General features: G+C 34.5%; 3 protein-coding genes and 1 non-coding gene across 4 annotated transcripts; 2 read left to right on the forward strand and 2 right to left on the reverse strand.

Moving 5' to 3' along the window:
• Positions 1-793: 793 nt before the first annotated feature.
• Positions 794-10,555, forward strand: LOC149743411 (transmembrane 9 superfamily member 2-like). The gene is made up of 15 exons (XM_089885682.1): positions 794-983; positions 2,442-2,606; positions 2,873-3,000; positions 3,506-3,635; positions 4,016-4,143; positions 4,730-4,847; positions 5,102-5,290; positions 5,583-5,687; positions 6,212-6,359; positions 6,715-6,772; positions 7,275-7,434; positions 8,314-8,465; positions 8,748-8,859; positions 9,430-9,601; positions 10,049-10,555. Exons 1-15 carry the CDS (start codon positions 864-866, stop codon positions 10,114-10,116), a joined length of 1,953 nt encoding a protein of 650 aa, XP_089741808.1. The 5' UTR covers positions 794-863; the 3' UTR covers positions 10,117-10,555.
• A 1,374-nt stretch (positions 10,556-11,929) lies between these two features.
• Positions 11,930-13,852, forward strand: LOC149743412 (type I iodothyronine deiodinase-like). Its single transcript, XM_089874272.1, has 3 exons — positions 11,930-12,179; positions 12,452-12,652; positions 13,119-13,852. The coding sequence occupies exons 1-3, from the start codon at positions 12,000-12,002 to the stop codon at positions 13,485-13,487; spliced, it is 750 nt and encodes a 249-aa protein (XP_089730398.1). The 5' UTR covers positions 11,930-11,999; the 3' UTR covers positions 13,488-13,852.
• Positions 13,853-14,347: 495 nt separating this feature from the next.
• LOC149743413 (uncharacterized) lies at positions 14,348-18,246 on the reverse strand. Its single transcript, XM_089873743.1, has 2 exons — positions 18,083-18,246; positions 14,348-17,258 (listed from the first exon to the last, which is right to left on the reverse strand). The coding sequence occupies exons 1-2, from the start codon at positions 18,150-18,152 to the stop codon at positions 14,500-14,502; spliced, it is 2,829 nt and encodes a 942-aa protein (XP_089729869.1). The 5' UTR covers positions 18,153-18,246; the 3' UTR covers positions 14,348-14,499.
• A 1,785-nt stretch (positions 18,247-20,031) lies between these two features.
• On the reverse strand, positions 20,032-20,103 carry Trnae-cuc (transfer RNA glutamic acid (anticodon CUC)). Its single transcript has one exon. It is a non-coding gene; the product is annotated as a tRNA-Glu (tRNA).
• Between the last annotated feature and the right edge of the window lie 1,434 nt (positions 20,104-21,537).

Below are 21,537 nucleotides of genomic sequence, written 5' to 3' on the forward strand. Positions count from 1 at the left end.
CTTTACAGCCAGTCATAATTTCCTTTCTGTTTAATTGTTTTCGATAAATGACTATTTTAAATGTTGGAAAATTGGAAAATCTAAAGCTCTGATGGTAATGGTCATCTGTTGTACCACAATCCGTATATAAGCGGGTTTATATCAGGAATTTCTATTAAAAAATATGGCATCAGATTTGTCTAACATTTAAAAGTAATGTGCTTTACATACAGTAACTTTATGGTTTTGCTTTTAATCATGTCCTACTTCTTAAATATAAAACCCTGACGGAAACAGGTGCTTGCGCTCATCCGATCTTACCATGCATTTGAGATGGAGCGTTACGTTTTGTATTGTGACGTTGCAAGGCTACAGGTGTTCTCGAATTTTTAGTACAAAGTGTGCGCTCGCAAGTACGCGATTTAAATATAAAATACGTTGATATTTTTTAGATATTATCATTGCTTAGTGTAGTAACCATTGTTTGCCTAGTGTGCCAGTAAAAGTTTAAGTATTTTTTTTCGTAAAATGTAATTCAGCAAAAATGGGTGATACCGTGTGTTTTTAGTAAAACAACCCCTTACTGTAGGTCGTAGGGTTTATGATTGCCTTAATATTATTCACAAATTTTTGAATATGAGACATAGTTAGAATAAATATGTTCATAAAATAATATTTTGAAACAGGTAGTAGGTAGTGCCGTAGTGGTAATGAAATTAACACACAGGTAGTCGTAATTAATTAATGATCCATAGTTTATAATTCTATTTATTTTACCAAAATCGTTATTATTTCATACATATAATTAATTATTTTGTTTGTATTTCATATTTTAAGGTATTGCCCAAGTAGTTATTTCCATTTTGCATTGTTTAAAAAAAATAATGCAGTTGTCTGTTATACAAGCGAGTTTTCTTCTTAACTTTGCTTCCATTACATTTGGATTTTATTTGCCTGGGTTGGCTCCTGTAAGCTACTGTGAGAAAGATAAAGAAAATTGCAAGGTTTGTATAAGCCTAGTTGAATGTATGTTGAATGTAACTTACTTTATCCTCGCGTGGCCGGAAAACGACAGTCGTTATCACACGGGTTTAACACCTCGTGCCAGCTTACGAGTCTCCATGTATGTTACTTTGTGGGTGATTATTTTTTTTGGATTTTTTCATTTTTTTATGTATGGCTGATAATTTGGACAACCCATTAGTGACCACTGGGTTGGAGCAATTGTCGTTAAGTGTCTTGCCCAAGGACACATACGCCCACAATGGTAGCAGCGACCAGCCTCGAACCCATTACCTAATGGTTACAGGCAGGCGCGCTAACCACTACGCCACAGCGCCGGATTGCTAATATCTAATCTTAGTTTGCTAATATCTAATCTTATACAGCCTTTATACATAGTGTTTTAGGATAATTTAATGCTAGGTTATTTTAAGTAGCGTTGTATAGTTAATTTATCAAGATAAATCATTTAATATGGCTGTTTATTTTGATACTAAACTTTTGTTACCCAATCTTTGTTTTTATTTTATACAATTTACTATATTATACAACATCAAACATGTATAATATATAAATGGTATTCTCATTTGGTTAATTGTGCCCCATTTTAATTTATTGAATTTGTGTATTACATTTTTAAAGTTTGGGAAATAACACTGAAATTTATGTTGAAGCACTGTATATACTTTTAAAGATATTGAGGCTTAAATAAGTATGGCCTAAAAACCATACGGTTAGATGTTGTTCAAATGTCATTTGTTTTATATATATATTTCAAATGAGTAATAAAATTTCTAACAAAAAACTAACATTTTAAAATTCTTGTTTGAACCATGCAACCATCCACCTTTGTGTCGAAGTTTTAATGTGTGACAGAGATTATATATATCCTGTTGCATTGCACGATACTCATTGTTTCATCCAATTGTCTATTTATGTATCGGTGTCAATCATCTATTTCCCTTGTGTGGTTAGAACAGTATAACTAAATACACCAACCACCTATGAATATTAGGTTGTGTAAACAAGCAGAATATTGAATATTATTACAATGATCTATGTGTGTACTAGTGCGCTATACCCAATATTATACAACTTAAATTTACGATACCTTTTTGCCAATTTTTGTATCTATGTATCTTGAAAAAATGGAAAATTACTGGCAATTACATATAGATATATAGATATACTGTAAATATGTTTCAGACAATAACGGATAATTTTATTGTTTGAAAATGTATCATAAATACACAAACTAAAATGACACTATGTATCAAACATAAAAAAGAACATTGCCTGGTGTATTAAATTCTAGCAATTCATGAAACTGAAGTTTGATAAATTTAATAAATGTAAAAATAAAATATAAGTTACGTCATGTAACTTATACCTCGCCACCCAAGTTTTCATAAGAATTCTCAATATTACTCCCATGTTCCAAACAATATTTTTGTTGACAGTCCAAGATCCCGGTGTATGTCAATCGTTTGGTCTCAGCAGAGTCGATAATCCCGTACGAATACTCAGCATTTGATTTCTGTGAACCAGCTGACTCTTCCTCTTCTCCATCAGAAAACCTGGGACAAGTTTTGTTTGGGGAAAGAATCAGACCTTCTCCTTATTCAGTAAATTATTCTCATTATTTATGTTTTGTTAAAGGCTGTTTTAATCAGTTTTTAATGTCTGTTAAATAGTCTACTAAAGTACTGAATAATAAAAATAACGTGGGCCAAACAATCTTTTTAAATGAGAAAAATAAAATGTGTAAGTTTTGCTGCGGTTAAATTTTGACTCAAAACTAGTGGTATTGATTCAAAAACATTGAGTTCTGGTCTAGAAAACAATATGATTTGGCTCAGAAAGTCTTACTTGGCTGTTTTTCTTCTTTCAGTTCACCTTCAATAAATCTGAGAAATGTAAAAAGGCTTGCACAAAGTCTTATGATACTTCTAAGAAGGAAGAAAGTGAGAAATTAAAGTTCCTGCAATATGGCATGCTGTTTAGTTATGAGAACAAATGGTATAATAAAGTTTCCTTCAATGTTGTCTTTTATTTACGTAATGTAAAACCGCATTTGTATTGTTTTTCTTTAAATAAGCATAGCTTTTTCAAAAGTGTGTATTTATGATTGAATGTATATTGTATATGCATTACTTTTCTAATGGTTTACGTTATAGGCTATGCACTGTCTTATTAATTAGTAGTTTGTTTTAGGGTGGGGGAAGATGGGACACCTTTAGTACACAATATCCAAGTATCCTGATTCCTGATCGTGTTTTAAACATTTAACAACCGTATATGGGAGTCCTGAGGATACGGTTTAATAATTCTTTGAATGCTCTTTGTTAAATACCAATTTGGACGAGAAAATGGAATAAAAAGTTGTCCCATTTTCCCCCGTCTTACTATATATATATATTTATATATATAGTTTGATATTTAAAAAAAATTGTGTTTAATTTTATATAATATATATATATATATATATATATTTAAAAAAAACCTAATGTTATTTTTTTTTCAGGATTGTTGACAACATGCCTATCGCATGGTGCTACATGACCAGCACCAATGATAATTTCTGCAGCACCGGATTCCCTATTGGTTGTTATGTTGATGAAGAAGGCAATCCCAAAGATGCATGTGTCATTGAAGTGAGTGGACAATTTTATTTTGTGTAACTTAACAGAAACAGTAACTATAAGTATGGTAGTTGCCAGACATGTTGTAACATTAACATGTTCTGGTGTTTTTTGTTTGGAAGACCTTTATACTATATGACGTATGTTATGTACCTATAAATATACTTAACTGAATATGCTATGCAATATTTGAAAACCACAGCATCTTACCTTTACAGAATAGAAACAATATTAACTGTACCTTTATGGTATACTGATACAGTAATGTGTTAATCATTGCTTTGTATAACACTTGAATTTAAAAAAAAAATTAAATAGGTTTAAATTTTGGCATTTTTAAACAGTATTTCAACATAAGTTGATATGAATGACAGTTCTGTTTATTATTATAGGAAGGATACAAGGTCCACAAGAACTCGTACATTGTGTTCAACCATGTAGCGATCACGATCTACTATAACAAAGGTGCTGTAGAAGGAGAAGGTGCTCGACTTGTTAAAGCCGTTCTTGAACCAATGAGGTAAAGATGCTGTGGATTTGCTTGGGAAATTTATAATTTTTGCTTGCTTTGTTAAAAGCGAACATAATTTCTTTCTTGATAGAATAGACACTGTCCAGCTGCAGCATTGTGAGCCTGTCTCTAGCCCACATTATTTGAGTTAGAGGCTCGGTGCTGCTACCATTGTTGGCATATGTGTCTTTTGTAACACTTAATGCTAGTTTCTCCGACCTAGTGACCCTAAAGAGTTGTATAAATTTTTAGCTGTACATTCTAAAATATCCTCCCAAACAGTAATCACCAACAATTTTTCACACAGTTACATTTATGCTAACCTATAAGGGGCCACAAGGTGTATGAAACAGAAACCGTGTTATAACGACTGAGTTGCCCCGCCATGCGAGTATAAATCTGCTACATACGTGGTAACTCGTTTAGCAGGAACAATGTGTATGAAACAAAAACCATGTTATAACGACTGCCATGCCTGAGCCACGCTAGAATAAATATGTTACATATACCTGGTAATATAATAAAAGATGTTGCCCCTCCATCTAAGGCTAAATAATTTACATTAATATTAATTCATTCATTCAATTTCTTTCAGCATTGCAACTGATGATTGTAACTTAGAAGCGAACCCACTAGTAATCCCCCATCCACCCAAAGATGGGAAACTTACTGGAAAATACGACATCCCTTACACATACAGCATCCAATTCGAGGTGACTTCATAGGTCATAGAGTTTTTTTTCTAAATGGTGATTGTAAACATCGCCTTTGAAAATTAGTTGTAAATAGATATTTAAGCAAAACTATGTTTATATATGTATTTTTGGGCATTTTTTCGAATTTAAGACCGTTTTTTTTTCTCATTTTTTGGGGGAAAGTCTAAGACTGAAGTTGTTTTTATAAAATCTAAATTTTTTATTTATTTACAATCTTTTATATTTTAAATTTGGAATATTTTTGTTATCAGGCTGATGAACAAACTCTTTGGGCATCGCGATGGGACTACATCCTTGATTCAATGGCTCATACCAATATCCAATGGTTCTCTATCATGAACTCACTCGTCATTGTCCTCTTCCTCTCAGGCATGGTTGCCATGGTCACCATTAGAAGCTTGCATAAAGATATTGCTCGTTATAATGACATGGAGTCGGTGGTAAGTTCAATTAATTTAAAATAATCTTTAAAAAAAATTTTTTTTGAACATGTTATTTAGAAATATTGTATCAGCCTGTCAGGTGCGACTCATAAGGTTTATGAAACAACACAATATTGTTATAATGACATTGGTAGCAATTTTCTGGTTATCTGTTATCCTAAGACTTATTGTACCAAGGGTTATCATTAAGAAATATTATACCATAGTGGGCATGCCCCACAAGGTTTATAAAACATAACAGTATTTTTATAATGACATTATTTTACGCTGGTTTTTATATAAATTGCAGGAAGACGCACAAGAGGAGTTTGGATGGAAGTTGGTTCATGGAGATGTGTTTAGACCTCCTTCCAAAGCAATGTTGTTGTCTGTGTTTAATGGTGTTGGAACTCAGGTATGATAACAACATTTTTCTTGCGTAAAAGTTCTGGCATATTATATGTGGGTGAGGTCCTAGAGCGTGACATAAGACTTGGCCAGATTTGGCCCGTACCCCATTTCCATTGATATAACACACATGGTACTACCGCATGGTCCTTATCATGGGTTGAAGCATGTTGCTTCCTTGTCATGCAACAAGGGCTTTCTTAGTAATAGATGGGAGATCTTCCCTTGACAGTTCATTCAAGAATAGATGCTTCCGTCTGGCACTTACATATGCTAGACATATGCCCAAGCATGTTTCATATTCTTGGCCACAGATGGAGCAGTGTCAACTTTTTTGTATTAAAGTTAGTGTAGTACCAAGTGGGTAGCTTAATTTCCCCTTGATTTAGCATCTCACTTATTAAAGATTACTTTTGCTGTTGCTTATAAATTTTCTCTACAATATAAAAAATACAGCTATTAACTTGTAGGTGCATTCCTTATACCTTAGTTCCAGTACCTTTTTTTATTTTTAAATCCTAAAATTGGCAGGTAATTTCGATGGCCTTTATAACTCTTGTCTTTGCTTGCCTTGGATTTTTGTCACCAGCGAACCGTGGGGCTCTCGGAACAACTACAGTTATTGTGTTTGTGTGTCTTGGTACTGTGGCTGGCTATGTGTCAGCAAGACTTTACAAAAGTAAGTAAATGCGAAAGATGCAATTACTGTTGCCAACAAATATAAATTGGTGCATAATTGTTAAAATTTTGGATTTTTTTGTTGTTTTAATAACCAGACGCCTAGCCAGTAATTAGGTTTATAAGGAGCGTGACATTGCTAATATGTAGTTACACTTATAGTCAGCAAACATAGGAAACCTTGTTGAATAATGTGGAAAATGTAGGGTACTTTAAATGTGCGTGTTATGCCTATAATAAAAACTAATAATATAATAAATAAAAAGTAATTAGTGCTTCTAACTAAATATTACCTACTCTAAACTGAAACGCTATCAACTGATTGTAAGTAATTGTGTTTTACCTCCTTATTCCAGCACTTGGTGGGGAAAAGTGGAAGACTAATGTGATGATGACTTCTTTCCTAATTTCTGGGTATGTAGTTTTAATTCTACTAGTATTTTTACTCTAGTTGCACTGAATATGTGCATTAAAAACTGATTTTCTTGTCACTTTTGTTACAAACATGATCTTACATATGGAATGACATGTTTGTATTGACACTGATTAAGAATATGACAAAAACTATAAACCATTGATCATTTCAATGCCCAATAACAATGAATGAACTTTTGGCTGCAATGCATAAATTAATGTAGATCGTAGAATGAGCATTTGGCCCACACTTTATCCTCCTATAATAAAGATTGTAAAAAATCATAAAGCAAGTCAATATTCCCATTAAAATTAAATTAAAAAAAAGAAGCAAACTTTAAACATTTTTTCAATATTCTGTTTTATTGTACATAACTAAGGTCCTGCAGCATGACACCCTCTGGGGTCTGAAATCCAGGCCAGAATTATCTCATTTATTTAAAAAAAACAATCACTTATAAAATTATCTCCTAAATTCCGCTCAAACTCAAATTATCTTCAGGATTATTTTCGTTGTTTTTTTCCTGATGAACCTAATCCTGTGGGGAGAAGGAAGCTCTGCTGCGATCCCATTTTCCACCCTTGTCGCCATTCTTGCTCTCTGGTTTGGAATCTCGGTCCCTCTTACTTTCATTGGAGCATACTTTGGATATAAACGTCGTGTAAGTTGATATTTGTTTGATCTTTGCAATAAAGTGATTGGCAGACTGACGAAGTTCTCACGTTTTATTTTTTCTTTACAAAAAAGTGGTTGGCTGAATTCTGACTTATGTACCAGGTACAATTCATGCAAGTCATGTTATGTTACACAGATATAGGCAGTAGATAATTAAATAACCTGTAATGTAATAACTAGTTTAATAATTTATAAACAAACACACACTGTGAGTTCTAAATATCCACAACAAGTTTCTAAAATACAAGATATGTTATTATACTTCTAAAATAAAACTTTTGTGTACTAAAACTATACCGCTAACATGGTAATTATATTAGACACTTAATTATCCATTATCTTAATATATACCTTTTAGTAGTAAGTTTATTATTTCATTTTAATTGCATTAGCTTAGTACAATGGTAATAATTGGCATCTAGTGCTCATGCCATTACAACTGTGGTCAATTGTTCCCAAGTACATGGTAATTCTTATCATAGTGTTTTACTGTGTAGTGCTGAGGTTTACAGACTAGATGATGCACTGTCGTTTGTTGTATTTTGATACTAACCTTAAATGCTTATAATAACAACATTTATGGCTAAAAGTTTGAAATACCCTAATTTTTATAATTTAAGGAAAAACACTAAAATTGGTCTGTTTTGGCAATTAAGAAAAAAAAACAGTTACGGCCAAAATACTACTTTGGGCTTACTGCCAAATATTACAAAAAACTACATGACCAAAAACTTAATAAACCCTGATTTTATAATTTAAGTAAAAAAAACAAACAAATTGGGCTATTTTGGCCAAATAGTAGAAAAAACATTTATGACCAAAATAATTAACAAAATATGATATTATAATTTAACTTTATCTCCAGCCATTGGAACATCCAGTCCGTACAAACCAAATCCCTCGACAAATTCCTGATCAAGTTATTTACACCAAACCACTGACATGTATTGTTATGGGTGGAGTGTTGCCATTCGGATGCATCTTCATTCAGCTCTTCTTTATTCTTAACTCAATCTGGTAAGTGGGTTGCATTATAATGCATGAGCTAATGGTGGGCAGTCAGTTAATGAAAAATACTTGGTTTTTATACTTTTATAAGTGTCATATTTTTGTGTCATATTTTTTAAAAACAGCGTTATATTTTTTTATAATTTTAATGAAATCTTGGGAGATGTTGTCAATTGTTTAAAACACAATCAGGATATTTGGACATTATGTACTAAAGGTGTCCCATCCCCCACCTACTATAATTGTTCCAACCTAGTGGTTAACTTTAAACCTTATATTTCCCCAACACAGGTCCCACCAGCTTTACTACATGTTTGGCTTCTTGTTCCTTGTCGTTACCATCCTGGTTATCACATGCAGTGAGACAACAATCCTTCTGTGCTATTTCCATTTAGCAGCTGAAGTCAGTTTTTTTTATTAAATTAAAATAAAGATTCTTTTTTTGTTATTTTTAAACATTTATTGCTGGTCCAATGCTTTGGCAAAATAAATAATATAAATCCACTTCAAAAAAATTTACCAACTTAGTTACATATGTGGTAACTCGTCAGCAGGCATGAGGTGTATGGAACAAAACATTTATGGTATAACGAACCTGTAACCTAAAACCAAATCATGACCTAAAACAAAAGTTTAATATGTTTTAAATATCATAGATTAAAATGACCCAAATATAATGTGACCTTAAAAACCATTAATAACCTAAACTAAGTTACGTTTTTATTATAAACATTAACCTTGTCTTGTGTTTAAACAGGATTATAGCCTAAAACAAAATTAATATGTTGTGTCACAGACTCATAAATTGAAAAGATCCAAATAAACTGACCCTAAAAAGCCATTATAATCTAACTTAACCAAATTATATTTAAATAACCCAAATAATCTGTGACCCTAAAAAGGCCTTAATAACAAGTAACAAAACCAAATTACGTTTTGGCAAAATTATTAACATTTTCTTATTTTTTAACAGGATTATCGCTGGTGGTGGCGATCGTTTCTAACAGCTGGTTTCACAGCTGTCTACTTTTTCATTTACGCTATACATTACTACTTTAGCAAGCTTGCCATTGAAGGATTTGCGTCAGCCATTATCTACTTTGGCTACACACTCATCATGACAATTATGATTTTCCTCTTCACAGGTGAGAGTGAATACTATTTTGGTGTTGGTAGTTTTAGATTGAGGGTGAGGGTTAATTTTAATCAGTGTGTCAGAGAACTATAATGCCAGCCTATAGGTAACGAATTTTGTTTTACCTTATGGGTTGGCCAAATTGTGAGTCGTACATTTAGAAAAAATAGGTAAATCCAATAAAGCATAGCCAGATATATGGAACTAGTAAACAGGCAGTATTGTATGGAACAAAACACCAGTGTTGTCACTGCCCTGCCATATGAGAATAAATAAGTTACATTTATTCATACAGTCAGTAGTAAAGAAAAAAGTCAGTTTAACAGTGTAGTTTTAGTTCAGAACGCATTGTATTCAACATTACCAGCAAATTTAGAGTGTTTTTATTATTTAGTTTTAACTTTTATGAGTAACATATCATAATGCAATCTGTTGGACTAATACTATGTTTCTACAGGAACCATTGGATTCACGGCATGTTACTATTTCGTCACTAAAATCTACAGCGTTGTGAAAGTAGATTGATAATGTGTCAAAACTACGTCTACTATGCGCTTAATATCCATATATAGGTAACGTAAAGGCAACAAGATTTTACCCTGTATTGACTTTTAGAGCTACGAGTTTTACTCGAAAAGAAAAAAACATTGTATATCTATATTATTTAAATGGTGTGTAATTTTCAACTTCCTGGACGTCAATTTTACGTTTAAAGTGAGCGCAGTAACGGTGTGTCATATTACACTTTCAAACACACATGTTTTCCTTTAATTAATATATTGTGTGTACAGTATGTAAATACTTGGCGCTATTACAACGTTTGGTTAAGTTACCACGGCCTATAGTTAGTCGTGTTGCTTATTTACCGTGCTGCATATTTACCACACATAGTTTCTTATATAATCCCGAACTGATACATATCGACTTGAGCCGCTAGGGCGAATAAAACAAAACAGTTTTGAGATTTTTGTGATTGTGTCTTGTTCTGGAAGTCCGGCGCCATTAAACATCTGTCAGGTTATGGATTCAAGGCCTCGCTGCTATCATTGTGACCGTGTGTAAAGACACTTTACAGCTATTTAATGGATTATCTAAATTATCAGTTGACAGAAAAATATGGCACAAATTTGTCCGGCGCTGTGCTGTCGTTAATCAAAGCTCCTCGCCCTACCATTGCGGGTGTATGTGTCCTTTGGTAAGACACTTAACGAAAATTGCTTCGCCACGCGCGGATAAATTAAATTCTAGTGCTGGTAAATGAATTTGCCCAACTGTCTGTTAATAGAACGTTAGGTTAGCAAACATGGAACTAAAAAAAAAACAAAAAAACACGCAGTGATTAGCAGGCATTGGTTACTTTTATAAGCAAATGTGAAAATACGTCGATTCGTTGGCCCAACTGGGGCGCCAATGTTGGAAAAATTAAAAAAACATATGTACAGTAGAGTGGGGGACAATATGTATAGTAGGGTGGCGAGAAAATTATATTTAGTAAGATAAGACACCTTTTCACTCAATTTTCTCGTCTCATTTGGTAGTAAACAAAGAACATTCAAAGAATTATAAAACCGTATCTTCACGACTCCCACGGACCGTTGTTAATTTTTTTAAATATTTGAATATTATGTGCTAAAGGTGTCGCGTCTTCCCCCACCCTACTATATATTAGTTTTACCCAGTTGTCAAGTTTATTTTTACCACAACGCAAACACTTTCAAGTTTTGCTAAATCACCCTGGCAAACAAAGTAGACTTGTTCGTGCACGGTGCTCGGTGCTCGGTGCAAGCTACAGGGAAAGTTACGGTCATTAGCATAGTACTTAGGCTACATATTTAGATGACCATACAGTAGGGCGGGGGAAATAGGATTTTATTATCCTACCTATTTGGTAGTAAACAAATAATGTTACAGTGTAAACGTAGCCCCGCGACTTAAAAATAGCGTTGTTAATTATTAAAAACACGATAAAGAAGTATTAGAGCTAGGTACTAACGGTGTAGGCTATATTCCATTTTATTCCACAGTACTATATCATGTGTCAGTTACTGCTATATGCCAAAAACAGTCGTTGCATATTTTATTTATAGTAGTGTGAGGGAAGATGGGACACTTTTAGCACATAATATACAAATACTCTGATCGTGTTTTAAACGTATGAGAGCCGTGAGGATGCGTTTAAACGTATGAGAGCCGTGAGGATGATTTTAAACGTATGAGAGCCGTGAGAATGCGGTTTTATATTTACTTAAATTTTCTTTGTTTACTACCAAATTTAACGAGAAATAAAATGATAAGGTGTCCTATCTTTCTCCACCCTATTGTATAAAAGTAAATCCGTGTCACTTTTTAGTGTTATGGAAACGGCATTTAGTTGTTAAGATATCTGTCGTGGTTTAGGCTATATTGTCATGAATTGGTTGAAGAGAGCATGGATTTTTCTGGTAGCGTATTCCAGAGGACTCTTAATGCTGTCTCGTCTTGGTGCATTATCAATTATACAGCGAATTCCTGCCCTACCTTCTATAATCTTATACTTTTGGCCCCAATCGATATTGGCTTATTTTATAAACGAGAAAAACATATTTCAGGTGTGCTTGTGAAGTTAATTTTATGTTTGTAAATTCTATGATGTTGTGTTCGAAAATTTGAAATGACGACTAATAGGTCTCGTAACAATTAGGTTTGAACTGTTAATTTAAAAAAAACAAACAAGTTTTTAATTTTTTTCATTTTATTTTTTTTCCAAGTTATAGGTGCAACGTTCAAACGATTTTTAATGTCGCGAATAGTGTCATACGTAACAAAAAACAAACAAATTTTTATTATTTTTTTCATCTTATTTTTTTTTTCTAAATTATAGGTGCAAGCGATGTTTAATGTCGCGAATGGTGTCATACGTAACGCTGATCGCAAAGCAATTACCGGCAAACCAGCTCCCAATGTAAGAGTTCATGACCTTGAAGATACATCACGTGAATGTCGTATCATGGATTTCATGAAAGGCAACAGGCCACTCGTGATTAACTTTGGTTCATGCTCGTGACCACCGTTCATGGAAAAGGTGAATTCCTTCTTTAAAGTTTGACCATTAAAAAGTGTTCTATTCGAGTTATTAGTGCAGTAAGGTATATAGATAATGTGCCCAACAGGATATTTTTTAGCGAAGCTCAGTTTTTGGACTATAAATGTATGTACAAAGGCCAGAGTAACGAAGCATTGCAAAACGGTTTAATCTTTTCTTGTGGCAGAGGATGACAATGTTTTTAAAAAGTATCTACAACAATTTTTGAGAGATAAGACTAGCTTTACTTTAATAAAAAGAATATAGTAGGGCGGGGGAGGATGGGACAACTTTTCACTCTATTTTCTCGTTATATTTGGTGGCAAAAAAACAGTTAAACAATGTTAAACCTGCATCCCCTGACTCCCTTAGACCGTTGTTAATTGTTTAAAACACAATCAGCATATTTAAACATTGTGCTGAAGGTGTCTCGTCTTTTCCCACCCTACTACATGATATTTTATAGATCGATCATTTCAAAAAGATAGTGCGGAAATATTCTAAAGAAAAGGTCGATTTTGTTGTCATTTATATTGCGGAAGCTCATCCGACTGATGGCTGGAGTTTCGCTGGTAATAAATATCAAATACACAGTCACGGTTCGCTGGAAGATCGTGTGTGTGCTGCCAAATTGTTTGCTGAACAAACAGCAGTGAGCTGCCCTATACTGGTTGATAACATGGCGAATAAAACAGCTTTAAAATACGCAGCTATACCAGAGAGATTGTACATTCTACAGAACGGGATCGTAAAATACGACGGTGCTATTGGCCCCTTTGGTTATGATCTCCAAGAAATGGAAGAAAACCTAAAAAAGTGCCTAAAAGAAGCCTAACTCATTATATATAACAATAATTGCTAAAAACAGCTGTTTTCCCAACCTGGCCAAATCAAATCTATTTATACCGTACTGTACAATATAATTTGTGCCCTGCCATTGGAAATTTGCACTAATGCTTGTGATTGCATCAGTCGCCCTGGTGATTTACTGAACCGCACTTTAGTAAGATAATATGACATACCAGGCGACTTCAAGTGATTTGAACTGATGTTGCTGCCGTTCTACAAAACAACAACAAAGCAAATGACAGTTTTAGTTGAAATTTGTGACCATAACTAGATATATATTTTGTTGTTGTTTGTTTACTAGTTGCAACACTTTTGTAATTTATTTGCAGAATCTTAAGGAAATTACTTGATAAAAAAATGAAAAAATGAAACGGAACACCTATATTATAACTGTTGTCCTGCCACGCGAGAACATATAAATAAGTTTTATTCAATCATAGACAGCATTATGCCTGTAACACGTTCTTAATAGAAAATTAGCAATTTATTTTGCAGTATTTATTGTTCATGTCTGCGAAAGAATGACGGGTAAACAACAGGTAATTCGACTTTCAAACGACAATACAGGGTATATGAAAGCAATGAAAAGAAACAATTTTATATAGTAGGATGGGGAAAGATAGGACATGTTTTCATTATTTTTTCTCGTCCCATTTTGTAGTAAACAAAGAACATTCAATGAATTATAATGTCGTATGCTCACGAATCTCATAGCTTGTTAATTTTTAAAACACGATTAAGACAATATGTGCATACGGTGTCCTATTTTGCCCCAAAATTATATATGTATATATTATATATATATATATATATATATATATATATATATATATATATATATATATATATGCGTATTTTTAATCATTAACAGAGTCAAGGTACAATATGTAAAGTACACAGTACTAATTTAAATGTTTGATTAGGTTTCTTTATTGACAAGAATAGTGAACCACTATATTGTGTAGGGTGTTGTATCACTCAGGATTGGACAGAATTTTTTATTCGTTTTCCTTTTTTCGAGTGCAAGGTCGAGTCACGAACTTTAAAGCTTTCTTAATGTTGTCTTCTACAAATTTTGAATAAATGATGGGGTTGAGTGCGCTGTTTACTGGTAGTAGGATACCAGCACTTACAGCGTACACGATCTTATTAATGTCAATTCCAGCTAAACTAATATAGGCCATGACACATATTGGCACCCAGCATATGAAGTCAGTAAGAATAAGTCTGGAAATTCGACTTTGCATGCTACGGGCGTTGTCCTTACTTTTAGACTTCATTTTCGTTCCTTTCCTGTAGATAAAAATATAGCTCACCAAAATGTACATGAACATTGTAAAGTTGAGGGAGATTAGGAAAAGGGAGTACTCCCATGTATACTCGTAAACTTTGGCGAATAACCTTGGCATGCAAACACTTGTGTCGCTAAAGTATCCAGTTTCCCCTTGGATTTTGTAAACCTCGAACGCTCCGCTTATAATTCTTCTTGTATCCGTCCAATTCGAAGGCGTCCTGTTAGCAATTCGACCGGCAAGCTTGATCATATTTGATTTGTTCACAACTCTGGTCTTGTGGAAATTGTTTGGGTACCAAACTCCAGTTACAAAATACCCTGACGATAAATCCAGCACCGGTACAATAGCAATTACCGTTGCAGTAATCCAGGCCATTGCCGTTGAGAGGGCTGAAAAACGAAACTTTACGTTTCGTAGCTTAATTGGGCATATAACACCCATTAACCGAAAGGTGGTCATAATACACATTACAAACAAGGACGTTTGAGTAGATAGGATTACGAAGACGCCAAGAGTGTTGCACAGCTTACTTGTTCTCCATTCAAGGTCATTATAGCAATAAATGCCAGAAAAATGAACGCCTTTGATACTGATTGTAATCAAGTAAATCCCCATCAAAAAATCCGCAGCTGATAAGTTCAAAATAAACCAATCGTTCGACATCTGAACTCTATTTTTGTATTTGGTCGTCACTAATTGTTTGATCGAGTAGCAGAATACTGAAAGATTCCCCACAATTGCGGCTGACCCCATGACCCAGAACGCTGCTCTTATAATGGGGTTCGCAATCATTTCAAACTGGGACGAAAAAATGGTTGACTTGTTGCTGTTCACTGGGCATTCGTCACTTCCATCTGTACAGTCTTTGATACCATCTTCAACCAAACGACGATCGACAGAAAGCGGGGTTTTGTTTACGCAATAAAACCTCTTAGATTCACACAAGGTTATTTCCTCGTCTGACCAATCCTCACAATCGACAACTCCGTCACATGTACGCGACAAATCAATGCTAACAGATTCTCCTTGCCTGCAGTAATGGCGGCTCGAGCAGTTGACCTCGTCGTAGCCAAACGCACACGGAGTCATATTTTGATTCATTGGGTTTGACGTTATGTCTTTAAAAAAATCATACAGGTTTCCCGGCAGAGTTTCGTTTGTGATTTCGTCCAAGTTGACTTTTTCCGCAAAGCTGTCCATGTATATGTACGGCTGTGACGGTAAACCGTCACAAAAGCGGATACTATAAACGGAATTAGGCCTCTGGATCCAGCACGACTGCTGTTCGTCGCAAATGGAATATTTTTCTTCGCAGCTGCATTCGTCCTCAAATCCTGGACACTCTATTACCCCATCGCACATAAAACCGTAGAAATTCGTTCCGGGGCACAGTATTTGTCCAAACCTATATTTTCGCCTGTAAGCATTCGTGGTGTAGTTTTGCACACAAGAATTATAAACCGCAGTAAAGTTCATGAAATCCAAACAACCGATTTCTTCGGAGCAATATAGCTTACCATTGGGGCAAATTTCGTGTTTATGGTCACGAACATTTTCACAAACGGTCTGGTTCTCGCACAAGCATTCATCAGACACGTCATAGCAATCAATCATTCCGTCACAAACTTGTTTAGTTGAGATTATCAGTTTTTTATCCAAGCATTGGAAACATTTCAACTTACCATCAACGAAACATTCATCGGAATTATCCGAGCAATTGATGTCTGAATCGTATAAGTTACTTTGTGGGACATAAAGGTCTTCCCGGATGCAGGAATACTTTGCTTTAGGCTTACATCGAAACCCCAATGTATTTCCCAAAATATCATTACGACAATGTCTATGATAGTTGCATGTTTCTCTAGGTTTATCCAGTTTACCATTATCGCACATTAACAGTGAATTAAAATGAGCAATCGCCGGCAAACAGTGATCAGGAGTGTGAACTAGATCAGAGAAAACGCATCTCCACTGACGTTCAGTAGTCGAGTTTTTCGCATTCCAGATATCCAACGGCCAGCAGTTTGCAGTTACATTTAGCCTCCTAAAAAACTTTAACGCCTGGTCCCTAAGATACTCAGTTTTGCACTGAGAGAAGCGATAACCACATCCATTCGAATTTATAGTGATTCCAGTTTTACAAATCTCATCACTTCCGTCTTCACAGTCGTCTATTGAGTCCAATACATCATTTAAATAAATGCATCTTCCTTCACCGTTACAAGTATCGTGGTCAAATATACATCCGCATCTAACTTCATTTGGGTCACAGTCGCAATTTTCTTCGTCGTTTCCCAAAGGGCAGTCATTAGAGCCGTCACACACGTGTTCAAGGGGGATACATTTATCTGACGCGTGGCAAGCGGGACTTGTGTCGTTTTCGCAGGCACATGTGAACCTAGAAGCTGGGCACGTACAGTTGGCTGCATCAGTATCGTATCCAGTACAATATACCGCTCCATCTAAGCGACAAAATATTTTTATTTACATCGCACGAAATATATAGTAGGGTGGGGGAAGATGGGACACCTTTAGCACATAAAATCAAAATTTGATTTTAACAAGTCTTTTGGAGTCGTGAGGATAAAATTTTATAATTCTTTAATGTTCTTTGAATAAACAATGAATTTGAATAAACAATAAAAGTGTGTCACATCTTCCCCCACCCTACTATAGTATTTGTTAAACGTTTCAACACTTTTGTAGTCAATTTATTTTACATATTTTTCAGTCAATTACTTGATAAAAAATGAAACAGAACAGCCGTGTTAGAATTTTTGTTGCCCCGCCACGCCAGGGTATAAACATGTTTTCTACAAAAAATGTGAAGTAAGATGGATACATTAGCACCTAAATCCTATATTTCCTAATCGTATTTAACAAGTAACAACGGTCTTTTAGAATATGCGCTATAAGGTTATGTAATTATATATAAATATTCTTTGTTTACGACCAAATGGGACGATAAAAGAATATGAAAACATGTACCATCTTACCCCAACCTGCTATTAAAATATTTATTAAATCGTTTATAAAGGGTTAAAGAATATTATTTCAGTAATACATCTGTAATTAACTGTTGTAATTAAGCAATAATAAACAATTTAATATAATTTATATTTTATACTACACACCCATAAAAATGTTTTTTTTGTAAACCGCAATAATTTTATTCAGTTAACCGCGTAATTTTAATAATTTCTTTTCTCTTTTAAATTAATCGAGAATAGGTTTTTATATATATAAATAAAATTTACAACAATATACGATTTAATCTAAAACTTACCATAAACTGTTCCATTTTGAGCAGCGACAAACAGCGGCAACAAAATCAAAACGTTACGGATAAAATCCATTTTTATTACCTTACACAGACTTAGAACAACAAGTACTCTATTATGCGAAGCCGTTTGATTTTATATAGATTGACTACCTTGCCACGCCCGTAATGTTTGACTTAAAATTGTAAAGGCGTGGTGGTTTTAATACTTGGATATTTATTTTATAAATGCTGAGGCAGATCCCAATCGTAGATGTTTTCGTTGGCAGGCAAAATGCACTTGTAATGAGAAAGCCTATGTTTTCTATTTTAAGCAACAACATTGCAAAATTTCGTGACTGCTTGAGCCGTTTAATGTAATCAGGCGCACGTATTCTGTAAACTGATTGTGTGAAAAAGTAGCGTGAGAAAGCCGCAAATTTCCCATCGTGTTTCTGTTTAATAATTCGTATTGCTTAAAGCAATATTCTCACGCAATTAAAATTACAAAAATTTTGTTTGCGCCGAAATTAAAACATTTTGCTGCTGCTGTAAAATCATTAAATATATACATTACGTATTTTTGCGGTATAACTAGTTACAGTTAATTAATTTTAAATATGTCACTTTCACTCATAACACTACTTTAATACTATGTTAAATATAGCTCGAGGAAAAAGATTAAAATCATGTACCATCTTACTCCGATGTATACTATACCGTAGGGTGGGGAACGATGCGATATCTTCTCAATTTTCCCGAAGTGCTTTTTACCCAGCGGCCAAACACTTTACAGTATCTTGTTAGATTTTATTTCTTCTGGTATACGCGATGATAGATTATCGAGCAAAATCTCACTTGGCGACTAGACAAGGGCCCGTGAAAGCCCGCCATGAACCTATTGACCTAGAAGCCTTCGTGCCAATATTGGCGTTTCTTAGTTAGTTGGTTCGCCAAATTGTATTGGAAAACGTCAAATTATGCACCAGATCGCAATCTAGTATTAGAATATCCGTTAACATGTCACCACACGTTGTTATTTGGTCAATCACAAAGATGTTGAAAATAAAGGCTACGGTATTTTATCGTCCACATCATGACCGTAACCTTCTTTTTCGGTCAGTTCACAAATAGGCGTCGGGCCATGAGGGTCGTATGACATACTATGGTCCTGTGGTCCCGGCCTCGCGTCAGGCTTAAACAATTGTAACACACGTCACATCATTACGTAACAAACCCTCACGCGTGACTGCACATTAACTTAGCAATATTATCGTCTTTGTACAAATCATAGGATGCGCTGTATTATGCATATATGCACCACCGTCACACTCATACCGTCGGACAAACGTCGGAAATACAACCTCGTGCCGTTTCAAACATTGGGGTAACCTGTGAATACCACACCGGCATCACCACTCACCAAGTGGTTATACAACCTACACAAACTGATCAATTTTGACCCAAATCAAGTACCCATGAAGTGCCACGCTGCAGGAACTCACCCACATAGAAAATTACGGAGACACATTCCTGATTTGAATTATACCTTGAACCACCGTTACAATTGTAATGAAATCCGCCTTTTTAAAGAAAACAGCATTCCTAAATAAATATTGTAAAAAAAACATTACTAATAGTAAAAAGTTTTCTATAATATAAAATAACCCAGGTAACTCTGTAAAATTTCCAGTCAATAAGACCCATTCACCTAATTAACAGTAAAAAAAAAACTTTTAAAATATCTTTTTTTCGTCAATATTTGTCGCAGGTAAAATCTCATTCTCCTTAACAAATAGCAGTAAAAGTGTTCGTAAGTACTACTAGATGGTCGAATATACATTTATAAAACTATTTGGGCTCGCCCAGGTTAAACCAAAACACTTCAAACAAATGCATGCAGTACACCGAAATAAATAAATGAATTGGCCGGAAATCGCGTGGCTGAAGAGGATTCTGCCACTAAACCACCAATGTTCCCAAACCGGGAATCGAACCCGGGCCGCGAGGGTGAGAGCCACGGATCCTAACCACTAGACCACTCGGAAACTAATTTCCCACTCAGGCCAACTGCTGGTTATTTGCTGCTTATTTGTAGAATTTACAGACGATTTAAAATTTCGACAAATACTCAAATTTGAGATGCAGTATACCGGTATGCAAAATTGCACTAGCCGGGAATCGAACCAGGTCCCCCGTGCAGCAGGCGCAAGTTCTACCATTCAACCACCAATCTTTCATGTTTCACACGGACTGCTTACCAAATCTAACTATCAGAAAGGAGATGTATGTTTCACCAGTAAGTTTCGTAGTCCATTTTTTTTCATAAAATCTAATATGAAAAAAAATGATCAAAAATTAAATATATATTTTAGATATTTATTTTCTGCAATGGCATGTTATATCCACTGTCAAGTTATTAAGTAATTTGAGCCTCCTTATTATATTGGAAATAATAAATTAAATTTGTTTTTAATATTGATTTTCATTCACTAACTTCTTGGGTGAATTGTGACTCTTTTTAAAATCGGGGTTTGAAACCAAACATCTTCCTGCTGATGCCTGTTACGGAGCCCTTGACAAGCTTACAAATGTTCTTTGAAAGTGAGACAATTAAGTGCGGTTTAAATTTGTGCATGTACTAACAATAACTGTCTTGCCCAGGTCGCCACGGAAACCGTTTTTGTTAAATTTTCTAGCTCTAGTAAGTGTGAAAATCAATCGGACACTTTCGCACTGTGTGTTGGTTTTATGTACACTGTGCAGTGTCGAGCTTCTGTTTTGCATTAGAGCAAACAAGTTCGTTGGTTTTGTTGTGGCATAAAAGCACCTGTGTGTGTATAGTATATGAGTGGGGAAGACGGGACACTTTTACAACATAATAACCAAACATCCTGATCGGGCTTCAAAAATTTAACAACAGTCTATATGGTAGCCGTGAGGATACGGTTTCATAATTTTTTAAATGTTTTTATTTACCACTAATCGGAACGAGAAAATAGAAAGTGTTCCCATCTTCCCCACCCTACTATATTTGGAATTACCAAAAACGTTTTGTTCACTTTTTTTATATTTTAATTGATGATCCTAATGGAATTGCACATACGAAGTCTTTGGTCAATCGTGTTACTTTATTCTGAAGTTCCATTATTTTTGTATATGCTTGTTATATCAGTCTTCAAATAAGCGGGCAACGAAATCTGTTTGTAGAAGCCTGTAAGTTAGACAAGGATCAAGTAGCCAAACAGAAATGTCAGAGTATTAGTTCTTAACCACAGACCACACAACGAACAAGTTTCGAGTGCTTGGTATCATTTTAAAATTAATAAATTGTCTTTAAAACCTGTACCTCAAAAAGTAATGTGCTGGTATGCCCGTTGTATTTTAATTTTAATTTTACAGTTAGCTTAAACTAACTTAAAATATAATTTCGGTTTTATTTTTAAATTATTTGTAGCAGTTTGTTTAGGGAAATTTTAGGT

The sequence above is a fragment of the Ciona robusta genome, chromosome 1 (genome assembly GCF_009617815.1).
Source record: "Ciona robusta chromosome 1, ASM961781v2".
Lineage (NCBI taxonomy): Eukaryota > Metazoa > Chordata > Ascidiacea > Phlebobranchia > Cionidae > Ciona > Ciona robusta.

Excerpts from the sequence above, each read along its gene's own strand:
- LOC149743411 (XM_089885682.1), top strand. The coding sequence starts at position 864 with ATGCAGTTGTCTGTTATACAAGCGAGTTTTCTTCTTAACTTTGCTTCC. Across the intron at positions 3,636-4,015 it reads AAGATGCATGTGTCATTGAA|GAAGGATACAAGGTCCACAA; the intron begins GTGAGTGGACAA and ends TTATTATTATAG. Across the intron at positions 5,688-6,211 it reads TTAATGGTGTTGGAACTCAG|GTAATTTCGATGGCCTTTAT; the intron begins GTATGATAACAA and ends TAAAATTGGCAG.
- LOC149743413 (XM_089873743.1), bottom strand. The coding sequence starts at position 18,152 with ATGGATTTTATCCGTAACGTTTTGATTTTGTTGCCGCTGTTTGTCGCT. Across the intron at positions 17,259-18,082 it reads TCAAAATGGAACAGTTTATG|ATGGAGCGGTATATTGTACT; the intron begins GTAAGTTTTAGA and ends TTTGTCGCTTAG.